This window comes from Nanorana parkeri, unplaced genomic scaffold, assembly GCF_000935625.1.
Source record: "Nanorana parkeri isolate BGI_ZX_2015 unplaced genomic scaffold, ASM93562v1 scaffold110, whole genome shotgun sequence".
Lineage (NCBI taxonomy): Eukaryota > Metazoa > Chordata > Amphibia > Anura > Dicroglossidae > Nanorana > Nanorana parkeri.
The window spans coordinates 231,468-257,215 of NW_017306378.1; the positions used below are offsets into that span (position 1 = coordinate 231,468).

The following is a 25,748-nucleotide window of genomic DNA, read 5'->3' on the forward strand; positions in this document are numbered from 1 at the left end:
TTAATAAATGATTGGAAAGGCAATTATTTCTTGTGTAATTATTTAAGTGTATCACATTTATCTGTAGGCACTGTCTGAATAAAAGTCTATCGTGTGCATGCTCAAATATAGTGATGTACTTAATTGTTCACACAACTATAACTATATACAGACCTAATTGTTCTCTTTAAGGACAATGGTTAACATGCAGTCAGTGCTGTTCAATATGAATGCTCCTGTGCACATCTAACATACAAATGTCTCTTCCTGTTGACATATTAAATCCCTGTATGAGCTGATTACTATTTAATCTCACACACAACCTCCAGGTGTTAAAATGAGCATTTCTCCCACCAGACAAGTTCCTTTTAATCACTGCTGGATCTGCAGGACAGAGTTACAATGTAATTATTTAAACTGTAATCTGTTCTGCTGATTATCTTGTTTCCAATTCCAGCTCAGTGTAACAAGTGCCTGTCCCTAGATACGGATGTGTAGCTGACGAGTAGAAAAGCTGATTAGATAATTAGGGACATCTAGACAAAATTTCTTCTTTTTAAATGTATAATTACATTTGTTCCAGCCGGTCATCATAGCCAGTAACATGCAATCTTTTTATCTCCTTTAGAAAATATCTCATTTAACTAGAACTTTGGTTTTAGCTTTGCTATTGCTTACACTCTATTATTCTAATACTGTATATAGATGCTTTCACCTTATCTTAAAGTGTAAGTTCACTTACAATGACTTTTAAATCACCCACCTTAAGTTGTTTTATTAGCGCTGTTGCATTTTCCATGATTACAAATAAGAGATTGAGAACCCTTAATGGCCACAACATGTGTACAGACCCAGAAGCATAAAGCAGAACTATAGTTAGCTAGCTAGCAGTTAGAGTTTTTTTGGTAGAATAGAACTTGTATGTCTCTTCTGCCAAAAAAAAAAAAAAACACAGAACCTTTTACATGTCTGCTAGAATGTTATTATTTGTATACTGACTGTGGTGCATGCTGAATGCAGTTTACAGTCCCAACCTAATCCTAGCATCTGTAAGGTGTCAAGAATTAAGCTGGATTCTGAGATAGTGTTACTTCAGCAGCAGTGCAGCAGTAACATCATCAGTGGCCATTGGCCATCCTATCAACAAAGCAATAAGATGCCGGACTAGGAAGAAGAGCAGAACAAGATGGCAGCACCGGTGACAGAGCAGCGTCTGGGAGCTTGGACCTTGCATGGCTGTAGGAGAGCACACATGGGTAAGTGTGCCATAATGTACTAGTATGCTATGCATTTCTAGAGCTTTTTACAGTTGCAGCCCAAATTTCCTGTCAGACCTCTGGCTGCAGGGTTAGTCCCAGTTCCATCACCCATTTTATTTGGTATATAAATGCCCCTTTACCCCTTTAAATCTGTGGTCACAATACATTCTGGTTCTGAGTCTTCTTTCTCCTTCTATGTACAGGAGACAAGGTATTTCTTTGGGTGTCCATGACACTGACTGTGTGATATGGACATCTGCATCACCGGTCTCTTGACCCCTGATAGGGTGGCAGTAAGGAACCTGCATGGCAGAATTAGGTGTCTAAAACTTTGCTTCAACAGATATTGAAAAAAAGCACCCAAGTGAGGGGTGAGAGGAGGGTAGGAGGAGAATTAAGTTTTGCTCAGGGATGGACTTTGAGAGAACTCGGCAAGACAACTGTAACCAGGCACAGCTATGACTGCCATCTTTTGGGCTCAGCACTCATTGCAGGGCAGGCAGGCCACTAGGTTTGATGTTGCATGGATGCCAATACTGCTTCTTGGAGTTGGACAGTAGCAACCATCAAAGAAAGAGAGCCTAGATTAAAGGTGCCCATACACTTTACAACCCTTGCAAGACTTTTGTCTTGCGAGGGTTGTAAAGTAATTTAAAAAACGTACGATCTGCCCATCTTGGACAGGCAGATCGTACTTGCGATCATCGCAAGCTCGCCCCCCTGAGGGGCGGGCTTCCGATGACTGCAATGCTGAACAGGCAGTGTGCACGCACACACCGGCCCATTCGGCAGTTATCTCTCGATCATGCTAAAAACCAGCCGAAAATCGTACGATTCTCGGCTGGTTTTCCAACATGCTCTAAAATACAAAAGTCGTGCGACCGTACAGTAGAAACAGTCGCACGCCTTCCATACACTGCACGATTAAATGGGCACCTTTAGACAGATAAAAGTTGTTCTGACAGGTTCCCTTTAAATAACATATTGTATAGCAGCAGCAAATCAGAGATCAAGTTTTATATTCACCTAAATACCTTACAAGAGCTTCTTTTGAAGATCCTCCCTCAGCTTGCGTCTTATCATAAAGAGGTCTAACCTTACAGTTCATTAGATAGCCACATGCCTCTAACTATTCCTTCTGATTTCCTTCAGCATGTTAAAGGTGGTCTATTTTTAGTGTGGCGTTGTGCGAAGGGTTGCTATAGTCACTGTTAGAGGATACAAACTAAAGTCTGGTGTGATTCTGCAGATGTAAGTATGTACAGTTCCTAAATTTGGATGGCAGTCAGGACAGTATCATCCAGTGACAGCAGTATAGAAACGGGAGATTAGCTTGTAGAATGCACAGCCTGGATCAGAATAAATCACTTCTTTTATTATTTAATGGCACCGACCATTTATCTAAGGTTTTATATGACATAAACAGCACCAATAAAAAAATAAAAAAGAATAAATGATCGATTTGCTGTTGTGGCAGCACGGTGGCTCAAGTCAAATCCAGGTTCAGTCAGGACACTTTCTGCATGGAGTTTTCATGTTCTACCTGTGTTTGGCTGGATTTCCTCAGGGTGCTCTGGTTTCCTCCCACACACCAAAGACATGCTGGTAGGTTAATTGGATCTTGTCTAAATTGGCCCTAGTGTGTACATTTGAGGTAGGAACCTTAGATTGGAAGCTGCTTGAGGGCAGGAACTAATGTGAAAAATAATATTTAAAATGCCGTGTAAATTGATGGTGCTAGAAATACTCATAATAAATACAAAAATAACATTGATATACAGGAACAGGCAGCTATCTAGATACACAAAACTGTTCTGCCTGCCAAAAGATTTTCTTACACTCTAAAGTAATGATTGCCCTTCACCTGCTATGCCATATAGAACTGAGCAGCATAAGGATGGTACCATCTCCCTAGTGTAAGCCCACCTTTGTACCACGCCTTATAGAGCAGGAGCTCCCACTGCAAAGCACATGTTTAACTTTCAACTCTTATGTGAAAGCTCCCTATAAAGACAGATTACAGGCAATGACACCAGCTGAACTGTAAAATCACTTGAAGGGATACATGTGTGAAGGAAATAATCTTTTATATGTCAGTCAGGAACTGATAGCTGATAAATAGTTTTGAGGAGATCAGGATTGCAAGAGTAAAGAGACTATGACATAAACATTCCGGGCAATGCGAGAAGAAGACTACCATACACAACAGGAAATATAAAAGGAATTCATAACCTGCACTGTACATTTATACATTGCTATAAATGAATATATATGTGGATTAATGTGGATTCTGGTTTTCTGACACACTACCAGAACTTTTTATGAACTACGGAACATCACAATATTCATGTATGTGGTATATCTCAGATCTGTTTAGGGTTTATTTGTCATCCTACGTTTATTTGTTCTATCTTTTGATTATCAGGAGGCATTTTTTACTCCCAGGTCCAACATTTATAAAACCCCACTAACCTCCCCTCCCCCCTCCTCTAACAGCTTTCTCCTGTCTGAACTGACAAACTGTCATGTTGCTTAGTATTGCTTCTGACCTGAAGAAGAGAGGTTCACTCTCGAAAGCTTCTTTTATATATTTTGTAGTCCAATAAGAAAGGTATCATTGCACACTGCAATACTACGTTTTTTTTTACGTCTTGTCTACCGACTAATACGGCTTACCCATTTATTTTCCACAACATTTTTGTCTTCGCTAAAGCCTGCCTGGGCTTTTGAATTGACAATAACACATCGGGTCTAGAGTAAAGGTCTGGGCAAAGCACTATTAAGCTTTGAGGTTACCATCGTTCAACATAAAAGGGCATCTTCCACAAAATTATAACTTTAGAGGAACACAAGCACTGTAGTTCAGTACTACTATAGTGATTACAAGATCAAAGCCGTATATAATTCCACAGAGTCTTTGAAGGACAAATGATATTCCTTCCTTAGGTTGTTATAGGTAAAATGTATATAAAGGGGCGCAATTATTTGAATGTATCATTTCTGATATTAATAAATCAATCCAAAAATCTGTGCTACCTCCTAAAAATGTAACCACCCTCAGGCACTGTTCACACCAGGGCGTTTTTGTTGCGTATACATTTTTCCATGCTTAAACGCCAAAATTGAAAATCCCATACATTCCTATGGGGCCAGTTCACGCAAATACACGGAATCGCGCGTTCCAATAGCCTGTCGCCTGAAATGCTCCCTGAGCTATTTTTGTCACGCTGATCAGCGGATTTTCCATATAGACTTCAATGGAAACGGGCTGATCAGCGCGTTTGTGTGCAAAAACGTGCTTCCAAAAAAACGCACAGAAAACACGCTGAAATGCTGTCACCCTGGTGTCAACGGGGCCTCAAGCAGCTGCTGTATATATATACAATTGTCCTAAATACACCACTAAAAACAAAACAAAACAAAGCTTTAAATTATTAAAAACCCAAACAGTCGCTTATCATCCAATTGCATGTGAGCAATAAATAGTTCCAACAGTAAAAACACAGTAAACAAAAAACACAATAAATCATCCGGTAGCACTCCATATGTTGCTGGAAACTTCTTTTATTAAAGAACACACAGCTACATAAAGTCTCAGGTCCCCCACCACCACCACCACTAATGCGTTTTCACCCAATCCCGGGCTTAATCCACCCCATATGATTGGGTGAAACATATTAGCTGGGCAGACTTAAGGCGGCGACATATGGAGTGCGGCCAGATGTTTTATTGTTTTGACGGTCGCTAACGTGGGAGTGAGGACACGCTCCAGCCAGTGAACACCTGGATTCCCCCTGCTTGTGTGTCATGGAGAAGTGGTGGAATCCTTTCAGTGTTTTGGAAACAAAAAAACACAATCATAAACTAACCACATGTGAAAGCAAATCTCATAATAATATGATAGTCCCATATGAAAATGTCCTTACATCGTGAATAGTTCCACTCCAAAATGTAAGTGAGCTTGTGAACGTCCACCAAAATAAAATCCTCCATGGGAAAAAAAACTCCTCACCCTTATGGGCAGCCACCCACCAAACAGTATGTGACCTCATAAAATAAGAAGGTCTTATATAGGGCCCCAAGCGAAGACAGAACTCTCCAGATCTCCTCGCCGACATCACTCTTCCTTGTTGCGTATTACTCCACACTCATCCAATGAGGAGAAAGTAGAGGAAAGATCTCATAGTGTAAAATACCCTTTACTAAAAGAGCAAATAAAAACAACCCATATACTCACAAAGAGATCAATATGCACCCATATAGAGGTAACACGCCAAACTGCTCTACTGTCTAGTGTGTGACAGTGCTCAGACCCACCCAACGCATTTTATCAATAGCAACATCATCAGGAATAGTGTCCACATGCCATTGCTGAAGTAGAGGAGGAAGAGGAGGACGGGGGTTGCAGGAACCAGTCTAGCAGTCAGCCAGCTGCAAGGTTCGGGTGAGTATAACTTTTATATTTTTGCTCCTAGACCAAAACAAGCACTGAATGCTTGCAGTGTGGGGGTAACCCTACTGCAAGGGTTATGATAATCCTTCTTCTTTAATATGCATATAGTATCATTAGTATTCTCATCAATTATAAAAGAAAACAGTTTTCTCTTTATGCTGCAATCTCCTGATCTGGACATGACTTTGGAGGTTTGGGAGATGGCATTAGGTAGGCCCCAGCTGTGTGTGCCATGGTATTAGAGGAGTGGGCACTGTGACATCGTGTGGGGGGTGTAGCATATCACCCTTTTACTAATACAGCACAAGCTATATAGTGGGCATTGCAGACAGACTCGTTGGTATTTGAGCACCAGAACATGTTGTAAAGTACTTTAAACCAAGTCTACAGCAGTAGTGTTTAACATTCTTGATATGGGGGCCTCAAGTGCGCCCCTTACATCACCTAAGATCCTTACAAAATATTAGGTGAATGTAAAGCTGTCAGAGCTTGCAGACATGCAACGGGAGATGGCCAAAGACTACGGGCTTGCTACAAGAGCGGGTGGGCTACAAGACTGCAGACATGCTGCAAAAGAGACAGCAAAAATTCACTAGTTGTTGGAGACTGAGCACATGCTTCAGGATACAATGATAGACTAAGGACACATTATATGAAACTGCAACAAAACACTGCTTTTACAATTCAATGTTGAGTCTACATCTATTTTTTGGATGAAGCCATAACAAGGTATCTTTTCTCACAGGATTCAATTCCCTTGCGTCTATACCCACCCACAGGGGAGTTTCAGAAGTAGCATTAAATTTAGTTGACTGGCGTAGCCATATATTTGCTTTGTGTGTAAAATGCCTCAAATAATATTATATATCAAAAATGCCACACAAAAACTTTAAAAGAGATAGAATTATTATTTGTATTATTATTATTTTATTCTATTTTAAAAACAGTTTTAATGTTATTAATTTCATTTTTCCCCACATTTATGAATGGAGTTGTGGTTGTAAAAAAAATGAATTCATAGTACTCTGCTGTAAAGTGACTACAGAACTCGAGAGTCTTTGTTGTGATCTTTGAGGATTTTGAGAATAAGAAAACTTCACAATAAAAGCATTTTTTAGAGGTCAGATATGGTTTGTTTTAAAACTAATGTACTGCTTGTTAAATATATCTAAATAGTTTATGGTTCATAGTCTGGACTCAGGCCCACTTTAGCACCCAGTGTAAAAATATTTTTGCTTTACTGGTCTGTGTAACCACCTAGGTAAAGCAAACACAGAATAATGTCTTCGGAGCTCATAGGGCCACAAAATAAGTGCCAATAGACTTAGCACTAGAAGTCTACAGCATGGACTGATGTATGTGTTTGTTCCCCTCACAGCAACAAGTCCCTGTGGGAGACAGAGCACCCAACACCTACATAACATGCTCACCACAGAGGTACTATAGATAATAGGCACCTGATAAGTGGCATAGGTGGAGTTTTTTCAATCAAACATTTAGGTCTCGTTCACAACTAGGCATATTGCATATGCGCGTCTGTCGCGCGACCGGCGATTCGAGGTAAAAAAAAAATTTTAGAAATGTCACCAGCACCCCAATCCTTTTAAGATAGCAAAAGCTTCATTTATTGAAGTTTTTTGTTATATGACCAAACAAGCGCTTTCGGAACCGCGCAGGGTCCCTTCATCAGGCTTTAGCATTGACGATGAAGGCCCGATGAAGGGACCCTGCGCGGTCCTGAAAGCGCTTGTTTGGTCATATGACAAAAAACTTCAATAAATGAAGCTTTTGCTATCTTAAAAGGATTGGTGTGCTGGTGACATTTCTACATTTTTGCTGACATTCGCGGCGCCATCCGCGGTCACTGCGAGCACCCCCCACTACAAGGGATATATCGGTAAGGAGTGCGACAAGGATAGTACTTATTCGCGGTAAAAAAAGTTTCCAAAGGCTACTTGGCTGTATCCCAATGGAAACACGCAACAAAACGGCCCAAAGTAGAACATGTACCTTTTCAGGCGTGGGCCGCTTTGTAGCGCGTTAGGGACGGGCGGAAATACACCAAGGTGGGAACGAGACCATTGAATACAATGGGATTTATATTTTTGAGCGTTTTGTAGAGCGTTCGTCGAGCGTAGAACGTGCTACAAAACGTTCAGGTGTGAACGAGGGCTTAGACATTGTTCACATATATGTTTCCATCCGTCTGTTTACATGGAGATAAGATGGGCCAGTTATGTACTGCACACTAGGACAGTATAAAGTTATTTTTTTCCGTACAGTTCAGTACGGAGGACAAATGATCTCTCTTACTGTTTTTTAATTATAGACAATCAATCATTTCAATTATCCTTTCAATGTAGATCCTATTTTCTAAATTAACTGAATGAGATTGTGGAAAATAATTTTTGCAGCGGAGGGCTACAAAAACACTGAGATGTATGATAAGTACAAAAAGTATTTTAGTGATGTATACGCAAAAGGGATTGTTTGCAAAATATATAAAAACATACAGGACACTTGAAAGAAATGAAAGCACTTTAGAGGTGCTTGAGATAACACATGCCAAGAAAAAAAAAAGGCACACAAATCACACAAGTGTATATATAATCTGTATCATCTGATTGCTTTTATTGTCATAAACAGCCAGACCCAAACTTTCCCTGCTACTAAACAGGTTAGGATTGGTTTCAGTGTCACATAAACTGGATGAAAAGCAGAATGACCTAAAGCAAAGCAGATACAATTACAGTAATCATTATAGGTCATATAAGATCTCAGTGATTGTATTCAGCCCCAGGGAGTCATTCCAATAATGCCTTTCATTCAGACAACTGGTCAGAAAGGAAAATACAGACACACAGGCACTATGCCTGCAAACGTATAACAGGGCAGTTGCAAACAGACAGTTGGATATATTGCAACAGATGCGTCCCTATGACCCATGCAGCACAATGATGTTGACAAGTGTGAGTATGTAAAGCTTGCATTTATCTTTGTGCTAATGCTAACATAGGACAAGTCGGATGACTGAACGTCCGCAGCATTTTGGGTCCGGAAAAACTGTCCATACTAAAGTGTGCTGAAAGCTTTATGCATGCACTAACACACTTTTATTGCACCAGCTTTTAAAGTGACACTAAACACAGGAGTTAAATCTTAAAAATGCATTCAAGTACCTAAACTATTAACAAAACTGTATCTTATTTGTGTATCACTCGGCTGTAGATCCTCAAATCATCTCTGAATTGGTGCTGACACTGTCCTTCCTTCTGGAGGGTGGCTACTTTTGTTCCCCATGGTCCTTGTGTATGTTGTAAAGTAGCCATCGCCCCAAGCTTGCTAGGCTTGCTAGCCATGATAGGCAATATTCTCAATACAAATTACTACACTAAACATGAAATTGTAGTCCATCACAGGAGTGAGCTTGGAGTGGTGGCTACTTTACAACACACACAGGGACCATGGGGAACAAAAGTAACACCCCTCCAGAAAAATGGACAGTGTCCACAAAAAATTAAGACATCATTTGAGGATCTACAGCCGAATGATGCAGAAAAAAGCTACATTTTTGCTAATAGTTTAGGTACTTGAATGCATTTTTAGGATTTAACACCTGAGTTTAGTGACACTTTAAGATCTGTCTTGATGCATACATTTACAGTATACACTAAAGAAGACAATATAGCTTAGAGGTCAAGCACACATAAACAGTCCACTGAAGTACCTCTACAACCAATGCCCTGATCTTACCTTTGAACAATAAACTGCTGGTTAAAAATGTACAATCTGTATAGGATGGTCCCGGGCTACATACAGCAAATTTTACTTTATTTTTTAAATACAGAAAATCAACAAGATGGGTTGCCTCTTAGAGGGAGTTTCCGATTTTTAGATCCTCCTTCTTTTGCTCTGCAACCACAAACAATAGAAGATAGAGTGTAAAGTAAATGTCATAAGAGAAACACAGGGCCTGCCATTGATGTCCTCCTGAAAATCCTAGTTGCCCAACTGCCACTGGGGACCATGGCCATTAGAATAAAATAGTTAAAGAGACTGAGGAATCACATATGCCAGCTTTATAATCTGAAGAAAAGTTATTCTTAGAACCTTTTAATTGATGTAAGGTTGGTGTGTAATGGCTGATGTATCGATCTCCGCCAACTTTGAAGGCCAACAGATACACATTTGAATGGAAGCTGTGAATGTCAAAGAAATACATCTGCCTGTGCATAGTCAGATTCACTAACCTGCAGTGAGTGAAAGCCTGGCAAATAGCTTTATACTCCATCTATGGTGGTGGCCTTGTAGACATGTCAGCTGTCATGTGATTCTGTTAAAGGAGATCTGAAATAGCATCCTCCATATTTTCTCACTACAATTGTAGTATACAATCCTGAAGCTGTCACTGGTTTCACGTTGTAACACAGATGCCATGAGGGCTCATGCCAATGGACGTTGGTTTCCTGTGTTTGGAAAGCACCTCAAATGCAGGTCAGCAAAATTCAATTGACTTTAACTGAGCTGTAGATCTGTCGATTCAGAGGCTGTGTTTGATCTGCTTTGCATTGTGCTGCGTTTCCTTGGATGCAGCATGTCCTATTATGGTACATTTCAACTACAGGATAAACAGGGCAAATGCAGCCGTCAGCTTTCTTGCCTTTAATTTGAATGTAGCTGCATGTGTTTGAATAGAAAACACAGCCTTTGACTAGAACACCCATCAACATGAACCCTTATAAACAGTGTGATTGTGAATCATTCAGCACCTTGCAAGTCTGCTGGAGGCATTTTTAGGGTAAAATACAAAGAAGAGCTATTTAACCAACCTGTGTACTGCAGGGACAGATGTTTCATCAACATACAGGTGGACCATGCAAATAAAACTGCCAGGCTACAGCAACAAAGTGTTTTTTTGACTCCTGTTACTACTTTATGACAGTGTTCTGGCACAGTCTAGCAACATAATAACATATTATATAGCATCATCCATCTTTTTATACTACTGTACAAATAGTATAAAATGGCGATAAATACAGTATTTGTCCATGCCTACTGGAGTGCACCTTTGTAGCTACACCTTTCACTCATTTGTACCCTTATACCCACCATAGTGCACCCAAATTATCTGGTCTATACTATGCATACATAACAACCAAGTGGATAAATGTACCAGGTGCCAGGCTGCTTGTGTTTTATGTTAGAGTACATATTGTCACTTTGTCATATGTTATTAAATGATAGAACAAAGCAACTGCCATTTTTAGTTCTGCAATAGTAACAGTTGAATAAAACTAATGTTGAAGTCTAGCACACGTTTAGCATGTAGTTGACAGATTGAGTTGGGTTACAATTCAAAGTTCTGCACAGATAGTTAATGTTGATCTGAAATGTATCTAAAATAATTTAGGTTTAACCCACAAACCTCCCTGTAAAATTGTGACTTCATCTTCCTAAAAAAATGTGAAATTGTTCCAAAACAGGATTTCGATTATCTTCTGTGCCCAAGAAGAAATGTCCACAATTTGGATGTCAATATCAGAATTAGGATAGGTGTGTGATGTCATTGGTAAGGGCCCTATTTACACAACTCACTGCAGTAAGGCGCATGTTTTACCATACATGTGTTGGTGCACTGCAGTGCCATTCATTTAATTATTTAATGCATTTAATTTAATTAATAATGTAAATTATACAGCATGCATCATTTGACTGTACAAATAGTATTAAATGGTGAAGATGGAATGCACCTTTGTAGCTACACCTTGCACTCATTATCTTATCTTATATCTATATCTTATCTTATATCTATCAAAGGGCACCCCACCGCACTGGATTGCACATTGCAAATGTAGCCTGCACTAAATTTTTGTGTATTGAGGTGTGTTGCTGCCCAACACATCCAGTTTAATGAAGAGCTTTGTGCTGTAAATGGGCCCTTATTCTTGACAATGGATTGGCTAAATAGACAGAACATTTTTTTTTAATCAGCTGGTTACAAATCTTAGACAGCATCTAGGCATGTATGTGGCCAACTAACAATCTTTCTAAGCTTCTTCAAGCATTAGGTTTGTATGGGTAAACTTGCATGTGTGTGCCTATGGAGAAGAGGTGGTGTTGGTGGTGGGGTGCTGTGGGCACCAGCTATGTTGGGGATCAACTTTTAGGCAGGCCAGTGTCATGGAGGGTCCTACAAACATACAAAGTTCCCTCATATATTGTAATTCAATTAGGCATTTCTGTAGGCTTTTTTATTCAGTTAATGATAATCTTCAAAGTGTTAAATAGACTCCACTGCTAAAACTAATACCTAAAAAAAGGTTGCCCCCACAAAGAAGAATTTAATTATGCACCTGTCTTGTGCTCCATGCCACCAATCTTTGCTGTGGTGAATTCACCAGCTCAAATATCTACAGAAACCAACACTCCCAGGAGTGTCGATCTGGTCCCCCACCACGATCAGTGGTTCAATCCACCTGCCCTGTAGTGGCATATGGGTCAGTGAGAGAAACCACTGTGCAGCAGGGGAAAATGAGATCGAATGTGTTGTTTTGTAAGGATTTTCAGTGGGAGAATTGTCTTCACTGCAGATGAGACTGCTGGAACGGGCAGCAAGACAGGTATTTCAAGCTTCTCACTAAAAGTCGAATCAAATACAGCATGCTTTCAGGGTAGATGTTGCTGACTTTCTGCTAAATTGCTTTAGTTTTTCTGATTTGCTTTTGTTTGCAGTGACCTTGATTTTTATGTGCAATTACCAATACATTCCTAGCTAGCACTGCACTAGGGCTGCAACAACTAATCGACATAATCGATTATAAAAAAGCAGATTTTGAAAAATGTGTCCCAGCTTCCACATGCTTCAAAAAGCACATCTAAAGCTCACAAACACCCACGTGTGCTAACTCTTCACAAACTCCTTGCAATTTACAAGTGCTGGCAACAAGGAGCATGGAGGGGATTCCCTTCTACGTGTACCTACTGTGACTAATGGCTCTCGCTATGGATCCACTATGTTCTGCAGTGCCACTAATGATGATTTAAAGAGAAGTATTCACCAAGAAAACCTTGGATTCACTAATGACAAGCACATTGTTTTGGGACTCTTTAACATTTTGCATTAGGACAATGGATGCTCTAATTGAGCCTGTGCAGGCATAAAGGAACAAGATATGTAAATACTATTAATACATTGCTTATTTCACAGCCATGTCTTAGAATATCCAATTAATAAGGCAAGGAATCTAAAGGCAGAACAAAATGGTGGAATTATTATGCACATTTCAGCTTTTTCTTGGGGATGTACCTCAAACTTACTATAATTTATATTTATCAGCATTATTTCTTAATAAACAGCATACAGTATTGGGCATTTACTGAAATGATCAATTGCACACGTATATACCATACTGTAGTTATCTTCCACCCAAACATATAAGCTAACACACAGAAATTCATAAGCTCAAAGTATATACAACAGCAAAGCTAGGTGAGCTTTCACAACCACATTTTGCATAGCCAAATCCTGCTTAGCAGCAGCAGGTGCGGCACTCTACCTATTATTCCATGAGGTTCCGACTGACGGCGCTCAGTCCCTTGACCCTGGTCCTTGCGTTTCTTGCTACCTCTCAAACTCCCAAATCGCTTCATGAGGCGCAGTGGGCAATGCAACTTCAGTAGAACTTTGTCATATCCAGAATGAACCAGAACAGCGGAAATGTAGATAAAGCAGCACAAAAAAAGGAAAAAAAATTCCCTGCTTACACAGATGACAAAACCTCTTTGATTCTGCAGAAATCCACGTTTTGCTCAAAGATGAAAAAACAAACTACTCTGGGATTAGTGATAAACCAGATTGCTTTGTGCTTGCACACTGTCAGCCTGCATTGCAAGCTCTGCTCCCAAACTGAATTCTTCTCAAGTGGTGTAAACCGCCTGCTGACAGCATACAAGATCTTCTTGCTTGGGGAAGGTCAGCGGTGACTGATAAGGCTCCTTTTATAAAATTCCACATCAGGGAAGTTCTGGCAGGGGATTGTCATGTGCGTTTGTGAATAATGTCTCTTTAAAAAGACTGTAAAAGGAATCCACCCTTGTCCAGACAATTCTTGGCACCAATTGGCCAGAGCGCATTCTCATTATAATGTGACATCACGCAGCTATTTTGACTCGTGCTCTGGGCCCTTTGCTGAAGCAGGAAAGCATATGCTGGTTACAGGTTCATGTCAAGTGCTCTCTGGTGACTAGCAAACCCCACATGTCACATAGGCATGACAATTCAAAATAGAAATTACTCTCCTTATGAAACTGAAAGACCGGAGGCTTAGCACTTGCCAGACAAGATTCTCTGAACGTTTAACCCACTAGCTACTACAAACATTTCTGATTCTTCTTCTGATAAGTTCATCTGTGTTTTCTGCTGGTATCTGTGTACTGAAGGAGTGTCTCATTCATTAACAAATGAAAGCTGGAGGGACTGGATAGAACTAACTGTGCCAGCAATTTGTTGTGCCAGAGGGGTAAACACATGGTTAGTTTCATTGATAATGCTGCCTTGTAATTTTACAAATAAACATTAAGTACAAGGTACACCTGTGACACTGATTTAGCAGAGGATTCTGGGCTTTCTAAAGTGAAAGTCAAGCATTGGTTTCTCATTGTAAATGAAAATCCATGTAGTCTGCATGTAGTAGAAATGTGGGGAGAGAGGTTGTCCCTCCTCTAACTCATTCATCTGTGTGTAATTCAGGCTCCATCTATTAAAATGTATGTCTGGGAATACTAACAACATATGCAGTACATCTCCACAATACATGCACATTTTCCCACTGCCGGAAATACAGTAAATTCACACTTCCTGTGAGCTGACAACATCAGATGCGCCAAAATGCCAAGTAGTGTTTTCAGCTCTGCCTAGTTCTCTTGTGCTAAACTACAGAGCTCCCAACACTCTCATCCCGGTAACACACAAGGGAGGTGTTTTGTATTTTTGCAAGTGAACTTGGCAGGGTCACAACACTGTATGGGATTTCAGTGCAACGTAGGCAGAGTGCTAGTGTTAGGATCACTGGATTTCTGGCAGGATCAACTATACTATATATTTTGTTCTAGAACTGTAGCAATGCAACAGTATGGATTAATTAAAAAAAATACTTCTTACAAACCAATATATAAATTAGCTAATTTCTCTAGGGGGTTTTAAGCTACACCCACGGCAGTTACCATGGCTAAATGGTGGCCTGGCTCTTTCAGATTTCCACAAAACTGAGAATTTTTTTCACCCATAAATGGAGGATAAAAGTAATTCAGCAGTGGTAGTAAGTAAAGTAATATATCAGGACAACACAATTCAGCAGTGGTAGCACAACTGGGTTCCTATGAAGTTTAAAAGTAATTCAGCAGTGGTAGCAAGCACAGCTAGGTTCCTATGAGGCCCAAAAGTTATTCAGCAGTGGTAGCAAGCACAGCTAGGTTCCTATGAGGCCCAAAAGTTATTCAGCAGTGGTAGCAAGCACAGCTAGGTTCCTATGAGGCCCAAAAGTTATTCAGCAGTGGTAGCAAGCACAACTAGGTTCCTATGAGGCCCAAAAGTTATTCAGCAGTCGTAGCAAGCACAGCTAGGTTCCAATGAGGCTGAAAAGTAATTCAGCAGTGGTAACAAGCACAGCTAGGTTCCTATGTGGCCTAAAAGTAATTCAGCAGTATTAGCACAACTGGTTTTCGATGAGGCTGAAAAGTAATTCAGCAGTGATGGCACAATTGAGTTCCTATGACTCTACAGAACTTGTTCTATAAGGGACATACAGTTTCATATGAACTAACTCAAATCTATTAACAACGTGCAGAAATAAATAGGAAATGGGCATCTTGGCTCTTAATGAACAAGACTGAGCTAATGTGTGGGACTATTTGTTTACGTTTCTAATGTCAGCCAGAAATCTCCTGATCATTATAAGTTTCATCATAGAATCTATCTAACACCATCCAGATTCAAAAAAATACCCCTCAAAACCCTCCAGCTGTTGGAAGTGTCCCAAGGACCCAACTGATATTATACACTCTTAGCACCAACCTTAGACCTATTGGAGAAAAGTAACCAACTCTGTGACAATGTTGACAAGCATACCATTAGATCCCTGTGTCTTTGTTTGTCATCTAGGCCTAGTAAGAATCATGCCATGAAAACCCTGTTTACCCACAAATGGAAAAGAAAATATAATTTCATATATAACTGGAGAGGACTTGTGCTGTTACGCCCAAAAAATACGTTTTTGTTCCAATAAAAATGTATTGATTAAAATAAGAAATGGAGAGGAAACGTAAACGTGCCTATGAACAAACAGATGAAGGGTGAAAAATATATATACCCGTTGCTTACAGGGGGACAGGGACAAAGGAGTTTGTTAGGGGAACACTGGACTGTAAAAGGGATGTACCCTCTGCGATGTTGTAAGTTTGTATTGCAAATTGAATAAAGATAATATTAATATATGACAAATAAGAAGTATATGTCAAACAGTGCTGAAAGACACTTTAGGTAAGCTCTAAAAAATGTGTGCAATGCATTCATAATAAACTATAATGGCTAATAGGCCACCCTAGACACTCTGAAATGACATCCCTTGGAAGCAGAGGATGAACACAGTTTTGTTCTAATAACCACCATGTGATAAATGATGATGTCAGCTCTATAATCTGAGCTCTGAGGACAATGCGTTAGTGGATGGAATCTGCAGTCAGTTGAGAAATGGCATTCAGGCAATGCTTTATGATAACCTGTAATATGACCTGATCAATGACTTACAGAAATATAAATGGCTGTAGGGTATGTATTCTTTCTCTGCCCTACTGAACCACTTGGCTCCTTATAGGATGGCAGAATTTTAATCATCTAAATGAATGACCGGTGACTGACAGCTAAATGTCAGACCTGTTTTTCTATTAGATAATTGGGCTTATTCAGTAAGATGTTACCAAGAGCAATGATAATAGTCAAAGTGTTTGAATGATCAACTGCGGGGATGAACACCATTTACCCTTGCAGTGGGTTCCCCTCCCCCACTTCAAGGGTTAACTGCTTGTTTCGCTTCAGGGATGATGAATAAGGTGATATACTTACCTTATTTTTCACTTTTGTAGGCTTACTCCTCTTTGTGAGACTAGTTCCCCAAAGCCTCTTCCCTTCAATACCCAACTGCTTGCAGCTTTTATTGCAAAGGAGGACACAGAGAGCCCACATTCTGAGGCATTGGACCGCAGAGAAGAGCATCGGCTGCCGGTGGGGGGGCTGGGGTGAGCAATAAAGAATAATAATAAGTATATATAAAGTATATCACTTTATCCAACATTCCCTTGGCAAAACAAGCTGTTAACCCTTGCAGGGGGGAGAAAGACTCACTGCAAGTTTAAATCTGTTTCATCTCCAGAGTTGAGTTTTAAATCATGGGCTAGGCCCAAACTGGGTCCCAGATGTGTTTGTGATGGGTTGTCACATGACTGTGTAGTAAACTTAGCCTAGTTTGTCCAAGCACAAAATCAGCGGCAAGTGATATACAGTAGTATCTTTGGGATATGCTGGAGAATACTTATTGCAGTGGCCCGGCTCTCACATCATCACTACAAGATCTTGGTGAAAAATGTATGCAACTCTGTATTAAAATAAATGTTGTGATATTGCATACACTTACAGAAATGATCCCACAAAAATCTGTGCCGTTATCAAAGCTAAAGGCGGTCAAACGAAATATTAGAGTGTGTGACTTTTTTCGGCAGTGTATCACAGAGACTGCTCGATTCTACCCCTCTCAAAATCTGTCAAACAAACTAATATTGACATCACAGAATTGTATGGGGGACTGCTGTGTGTGCAAAACAGAAGTAATTGCACAAAGTTGTGAAGTGAAGAGACCCCAGCACTAGTTGAAAATATAAAAAGAACATTTAACAAAGAATGTATTTCTCTCAGCTTTACTAACGCTTGCAGGAATGGCGGAGAGTAGCCGCAATGAGTTATATGGCCATTGTTATTTGTCTTTGCTTGGCTTTACTGTCCTTTTGTTAATATTTATTTTCTTGGGTTCTAGAATGGTAATCACAGTTTAAGAAACAATTGTTTCTTACTGGTTGCTATTGGCCATATAGCTGTTTACCTGAAAAGTTTATTCAAATCTATCTTTAATATTTAGTATGGTAAACCATATACGGGATACAGCCAACTGACCAGGGGCTTATAATTTGTAATCTGGCTTTAATTACAGCTGGCCTCAGCCCTCTGTAAAACCCTTCAGTTACAGGTACACTGTATTCTTGGATATTTTTTGTTTACAAATATTTCTATTGGTTTTAAGGAATACAAGTCATATATTGTCAACCAATATTACAGGAGTCTTGTGGAATAGTATAGCAATATTATGTACAGATATGCAGCATATATAATAATGGTCCAAAACGTTTCCTGTAGGAGAGGTCAGGGGAAGGTGAGTGGATTAGAAGCTCAAGGTTGTGGGTAATAGGCCAGGGTAGATGTAAGGTATTTGTAAAGAGTGGCATACAAGGGTATAGGTGAACAGAAGGGCAGGGACCAGAAGTGTCCTAGGGATGTCAGGGGCAGTGTTGGAATGGGACTGAGACAGAGAGGACAGAAGACAGAGAAAAGGTAAGAAGGTTAGTGGATTTTGTGACCTAAACTGAAAAGTTTTTCATTGACTGGAGAAAATTTAGAACTTCTGTTAAATTGTGAAAGCCCAACTCCAGGCTCGGCCGCTTCAAATGACCCTCCTACCCCCCTTGAGATTCCCCTTGCTGGTATTTTATGCATGTCACATGATTACTATACTCACTAGATACATTTCATGCCTGCCTATTTAGGGTCCCTTCGGTCAAACCTAAATAGGCAGGTAAGACTATGTATACAACAAATAGGTGCAGTATTTTAGCAGCTGTTGTACATACAAGTAGTTTTACAGACTATGGGGCTTGCTATGGTATAAATTATATGAAATGGGATATGTAGATTTATGAATGTTGCTACTATCTTAAAGAATATTTGTTGGCACTGAGGACACTGCCCTGTTGAATATATCCTTCTGGTCCCCTGGAGGTTGTAGTCTGATTCTGATGCTATGTCTCAGGACCCTTGGTACTGCATGCCTGTAAATAACTTTGAACAAGTAATCAATGTAAGTAATGGGAATGAATGAATATGCATATATTGAGACATTGATTAAATATTGTATGTTTGTATGTCCACATTTCCCTGAAGCAGTGGTTCATCTTGACTGCAAAACATGTAAAACTTTACCCTAACCCTACTAGATGATACAGCAAATGAATAATCTAATGGCATGTGATGTCATCACATCCAATGCCACTGTATTAGACTTGCCGAGTGGCATTCCACCACCAGAGAGGGAGAAAGGTGAGTGGTCACTGCCACAAGACTGAGGATCACGTGAGTATAAAAGCCCCATTGTCCGACATTCTATTGGTTTCTATGGATCACCAAACTTTGTACATAATTCAGAAGATGTTGTAAATTTGAGACAAGTCAGAACTTCCTACTCCACCCTTCACTCTGAAATGTAAAGTTTGCAATTCAGTCAGTAGACCTGAGGCACACCCTCAATCATTATACTGGACTTAGGTTCTCCAGCTATCATAGGTTATTTTACAATTCCCACTGGTCCACCACTAATTTGCCCAATAATTACCTACCAGCAGCTCCCAGCTCCGTTCAGCCACCTGCAGTGGAGCACATCTTAGTGACAGGACAGCAGGGGAATTGTAAACAGCTTATGTTGGCAGTAATGAGAAGGTCTGCTTCAAAAGAGAATTTCATTTAAAACTATAATAATAAGTAAGCTTATATACAGTAGAAGGACCTATAGTGTAATCCTAAACATCCAAAGATAAACTCAGATACAGGTAAGCACCTATACTTATGTCTCATTTATTTCAGATTTTTTTATCTTTTGGAAATGTATGCTGTGCATGAGGATAAAGAGCATAAATAGAGCTTATCTTTACTGCAAGCCTTACATACAACAATGAGCATATCCAGAGGTATAGGCAACCGTTTACTGCGAATGTCGAGCTTGGACCCATTCTTCTCACCTCTTTCCTTTCCTTACTGGTCAGTGAGAATGCCCATCACACTAAAGGACCAATAGGGAGGCTTCAGAAACAGGAGAGGGCAGGACTAATGTTGACTCGAGGTAAAGTCGAGATTTGCATATTACTCCAGCAACCTATATCTTTGAATCTACTGATCATGTTGACACATGGTTCTCCCTTATATTTACAAATTGTGCTCAATTGCATTTCCTAGGTTTTTGATATATTTGCCTTATGGGTTACTTTGTTAGGATTTACCTGTCACATCCAATTGTCCTCCATGCTTAATAATGAGTATATATTCGTTAGCACAACTTGGAGGGCTGCTGGAAATATGGGAAGCAGTAAACTATCTTTTTTCTTTAAGTCTCTAATCCAAGGTTGCTACCAAGGGTTTGAGTGTCTAACATTATTGCACTCAGTATATTTTCTCTTAACTTTAAAGCTCATCTGAGGGCAAATAATAACCCCACTACCATCTAACACATCCTACACATTTTTCTTTTTTACCTTTTGAAGAATTATGCTCACCTAGGTCTGTCATCCAAATCTTTCACTGAAGCTGTTTCTGAAGAACTGCTAATGTGCCTTCACCAGCCTAACCAGAGGGGACCCTGCCACTGGAAGTGTCCACATCATTCAGAAAGTGACATTGACCCCCAAAGAAGGGCCCCAAATGTTGTAAACATAAGGGCAGTTGGATATTTCTGTAATGCCAGCTATCAGTAAGAGAGCACAAGGGTCAGCTTTAAACATGATTGGTGCTCTATATTCATTCTTAGAAGCTATGTCTAATAGCTATCTATGAAGGAACATAGATATTGTCATCATAAGCCCCAGCATCCACTGTGTAAACTACATTGATTAATGAAGAAAAAAAAAAAAAAGACAAGGATTAAAAATTGATGGCCTGTTCAGCTAGAACCAATGCATGTCTGGGAACTGCCTGGCTTTGTGGTCTCAGAGTAGAAGAAGCATTAATGATTTTACACTTAACTTGCTAGCGCATACCTGCAGGACAAAAAAAACTGTTTTCAATCTATAACAAGCACAATGACCTTTTACTAATGGCCGGATGTTCTCATCAACTCATGTTGTGCTGTTGTGATTGTGTAAAGAAACATTAACAGAAGCAGTTAAAATCGTTCATTCAAAAAGTGTCTGATGTCATTAAAACAAAGGGCCTTGCCTTTAAAAGGATGACTAAAAGGTGTCAGCTTTGCCAAAAAAAAAATCAAGATTTCTGCTGACATTTTTCAATTTTAGGCTATAAAAGAAAAATGAAGGACCTGATTATTTGTTGGGTACAACACAGTGGGGGTGATTAAAAAAAACATTAGGATGTATCGGGAAGTCCTGCTCCAGATTCAAGGAAACTGTACAAAAGTTTTGTTGCTATTTCTGACCTGTGGCAAAAAAAACTGAGGTAGTTCTTATGTGCAACACATTTACATTCTAGTGCTATGGCTGTGACAATTTCATTAAGAAATACATATACGTGATCAGAATAGGGGAGGCAAATAAGACCTCTTCCATGATGGAGTAAATTGTGTCGCATGTGTAAGTGCTGCGTCGCAGTCAAACTTCTAAAAGCAAAATGAATGGCAAACGCACTCATCAATTCATAACCGGATTCAAAGCACATGGAAGGGCTTTAAACAGTACAACAGAACACTTGCAGAACACTTGCAGCACAAGTTCTAGTTGACACTTTTTGAATTTGTAGCAAATTTGCTTGGCAAGTCTACAGCAAGAGTCCTGCAGGTCTTAGCAAGAGCTCTGCAAGTGTACAGCACTTTTGCAATGCACGTTTAATCAGGTGACTTGCAATGCAGACTTGCTGTAATTGTGCAACAAAATTGTGAAGCTTGGCAAGTCAAGCAATAGTTTAACAAGTCATTTTCAATCTTGCAGCTCAATTGCTTGCTAAGTGGGTTGGAACATATATAGCGAAGGATAAATTGGGTGCAGGTTTGCCAGGAGGTAGTCAAACCTCTGTTTTTAATTTTAGTAGTTAGACAGAGGGGTCTATTCACTAAGCTGCCGTAGGCAGCCGAGTGACTAACCGACCCCAAGCGAAGTGAGCCGAACGCTGTTCGGCTATTCACTTCAGGCTAGTACGGCTGATTCCTGGTAACCAGGAACGCCATCTGTCATTACACACTGAGATCACGGAGAGGCCGCTGTGATATCATAGTGGCCCTGGTAACCAGGGACGCTGATCTCTCTGGGGGTGGCCGGAGCCAGCCGTAAGATGACGGCTGGCTCCGCCCAGCTGTCAGAAGCAGGCTGTCGGCCGGAGCATATGTCTTCGCTCTCGACCGAGCCGCTCGGCCGACTTCGGGAGCTGTACGGGCTATAGTGAGTAGCCCGTACAGCAGCCCTTCGGTTCTACTGAACCGAAGGTGTCCTGGGGCCAAAGCTAGCCGAAGGATCAAGGGAAGCTACGACTAGATCCTTCGGTAGCTTAGTGAATAGACCTCAGTGTTTTGTTTTTTTTGCTGGCTGGTGTGTGTGCCGCTAAACTGTTTGCTGTTGTGCTGTACCATTCGTTTTGCTTGTTGGATTTGGTGTGGGGACACACTGGGGACTTCAGCTGCCATTGTGATGTGCGGGGTTTCTGGTGTGTCCCTGTGCCTTTAAGGAGGTTGAGCTGGCTCCTGGCAAACTTGCACCCAATTCATCTTTTGCTATAACTGCTCCAAAATGGAGGCTCTCATAGATTAGCGTTAGGACCACACCACACAGAGGGGCCTTGACGAGGCCCCTCATATTCTGCAGAAGACGTGCAACTCTGTTTTAACCCTAGTAGTTAGACAGGTTTGTTTATTTTGCAGGCTGGCTGGTGAGTGTGCTGGGAAATTTTTTCCAGTCAAAATTCTGTCATCAGATTCATATACACCTTATCAATAGTTTCCTAAATCTGTTGCAAGTTGTTACACTGACAGGAGACAGATTTTTAATGAGTATCTATGACACGCTTTATGAATTCCATGGAGTCACTTTTTCCATTTCTTTTTAACTACTCTACTGCTTCTTCAGCATTGTTAGTGCAGTGTAAATTTTTACAATCTTTTGAGATAGTAAAGACACCATTCAGCACCAATATTTTTTTAGAAAGATGTTTCTGTACATCCTCAGACATAGTTGCGGTATTTCACGTAGTTACATAACAGATTGCCCTTTGTGTGCAATTTGTTCAATTTGTTATGGACTACATCAAATCTTTTCCTCTAGTGTTTGAAAATAAGCAATCATTAAAATGTATGATAAACTTCAACTCCTGGCTGCCTAAAAAAAAAAAAAATGTGTCCCCCCTTCCAGTATATGAAAATTTTACTGCTGTGGTTTGTTTTTTTTAAATGAAAGGATGAGGAAAGACGGAGTATAACGTACTTTAAAGCACAACTGAACTTTCATTTGAAAGTGGAGAAAACGTTATATGGCAAAAAAGACATACAAAGTCTCTTTTGACCAAAAAACCTTCTCCCATGCTCACTGCATTTTTTTCTTTATGAATGTACACTGCATGGGGCATGTTGAGAATAGAGCAAGGTGCTGGGAACAATGTAACTCCGACGCACCGTCCTATGGCTGCCCAATAGCCGAAGAGGATTGCATGAAGACAAGGAAGAATCCTACCAATTGCGTAGTTTAGTTTTTTAGAAGGGTACTGTACTTGTCCACCACACTAACTTTTGTCCTCACTCTGGTAATCTGAGAACCCCCACTTTTAAAGCAGAAGAGGAATTCTCAAACACACCAAATGCATGCTATGCAAATGCATGACCATAAACTGTTTTATTTTTTTCATTCAACCTGCGGGCTGGGCGTAAAAAATATAACAAATTTCTCAATCCACGCTAAATAGGGATGCCATTTCAGGAACACCCGCCAATGGGCTCTTGTATTCTGACAGTGGCAGGTGTGCCTGAAGATTGATGGCAGCTGATTGGCTGACGGTTTGGCCAAAAATTTTCTGACCAGCTTCTTGGATTTTCTGATCAAGGGATACCAGATGGAAGAGTGGCAACAAGGCCACCCAATGAATTAATTCAGCTAGTTTATCACGAACAGACAAAATGTGTACAGTGTATGGACAGCTTTACTGTCAGGACACCCCCCCCAATCCACAGTTCCTCACCACCTCCCTTACTGCAGGAGCTCCAATGTGACAGTGTTTGTGCCTGACCATTGGCCACTGAGGCCCAAGCACTGGGGGAGGTCACATGAACCCCCATACCTGGAAGGAAGTGAGTACACCTGGCTGAGGGATAGGCTAGCAGGAGTCAATGTCACTTTATCTTGGAAGTGACAGTGTCTCTTTAAATATGTTCAGTGACCCTCAAAAACCACCACCATGTACTCACTAAAACACAAGCCAGTAGTTAATATTACTAAGCAAATATATGATCATAGTCTAGGGTATTGTTTGCAATTTTAGGATATTTCGATACTAAGTATCATCCTGTGTATCCAAATCTTTATCAAGAGATATAATTTAAAAAAACTACACAGAGAAACTGCTGTAAACAAAAGACTCCCCTACATCATGTCGGCGGTAATTAATTAGGATTGAGATGTTGTCTGTTATGATACAAACAAACAACCCTCCAGCTGTATCGAGCTCTTAGCTTTAATTACAGATTACACAAGAAAATGTGATTTGTCATGGAGGAATCACACAGCGTGCAGTGTTGTGCGTGGAGCATTGTACAGACATAATTATCCTATTAATAATGAAATAACACAACATAGCTGGATCAAGGTGATAAAACGCAGATTGCTTTTGGCTGAAATTGCATTGCATTAAATAATGTGATAATATGATAACTTAAAGGATGTAACATGTCCCCAGCTTTCTAAGTGATGGCATTCAAGCATGTAAGGTCCCCCTCTCCCAAGTTCACATCCAGGGGCAATAACTCGTATTCAATTTGTAGCTTCATCTGCAGCTTAAATATAATTATCTGATCCCTTTTACTTCTACTTGGCCCAAGGCATCAGAGAACATCCAGCAGCAGTTATGCAGGGTTGGCCAGACCCTAGTTCCATGACAAGCCATTTTTAGATGCAGTTGTGTATTCATAGAGAGCATCATACTGAGCTTATCAGTCTACTGCTGCTCCTGCACTGTCCAATCACAGGCTGGGGCAGCGAGAGAGGCCAACTATCTGTCTTACATAACTGTAAATAAACAAAACAGTCAGGTCACCAACCTGGCTGTGCTGTCTACAAGGTTTGTGTAACTCTCAGTATTTACCTATTTAAAATGTGGATTAAGATGTTTACACAAAGTTCAACTTTAAAGCTGCATGGCGCTTATCTCTGGAGGTTGGATCTAAAGCTGCTCCTCTCAATGGTAGTTTACATGACTGTCCTACATTTAAAATGATTGACAGCAGTATGTAATATGCTTACAATAAAACAAGTCTTTGTTAAGGAGACCTGTCACAAGGACAGTCTTCTCCTTTTGGAAATGCCAGCTGCCTAGTAGTCATTCTGACCCTTTTGCATAAATACTTAAAGGAGAACTATGGGGTCAGGGCTTTTCCCCATAGTTCTCCTAAGGGTAACGGGAGGACACAAACTAGCGACCTCCCGTTTACCTAAGCTCACTGACTAGGCACAAGTGAACTGAGACTTTCGGCACCCAGGACCCAGAAAAAAGTATATTCAAAGCCAAATATTTTATTTTTTATTTTAAACAGAGCGGGGAATGTGCCTCCTTCAAGAGATTTCCCTTTTATTCCTGGTCTACAGATATAACAAGAAGTGAGAGAAAAACTCCAATGTGAGGCAAATCCACTCTTAGGCCTCATTCACACAGCTAAGTTTCGGCCCGTACAGACAGGGCTGGATTTACTCTCCCTGCCGCCCCAAGGCCAGGTTCCGTGATACGCCCCCCCCTCCCATCAATGGAGAATGGCAACCAGATGGTAGGG

The 25,748-nt window shown here is 40.3% G+C and overlaps 1 protein-coding gene across 2 annotated transcripts in view; it reads right to left on the reverse strand.

Moving 5' to 3' along the window:
- The window catches only part of PRKAG2 (protein kinase AMP-activated non-catalytic subunit gamma 2), a 276,475-nt gene that overhangs the window by 120,567 nt on the left and 130,160 nt on the right, over positions 1–25,748 (reverse strand). Inside the window, exon 1 of one of the 2 annotated variants that reach the window (XM_018553116.1) lies at positions 13,248–13,372. The exons of the other annotated variant lie outside the window; for it this stretch is intronic. Within the exon in view, the coding sequence (XP_018408618.1) occupies positions 13,248–13,341 (94 nt within the window). The 5' untranslated portion in view covers positions 13,342–13,372. Of the gene's footprint in view, positions 1–13,247; positions 13,373–25,748 lie in introns of those variants that run through there. 2 annotated transcript variants of the gene reach the window in all.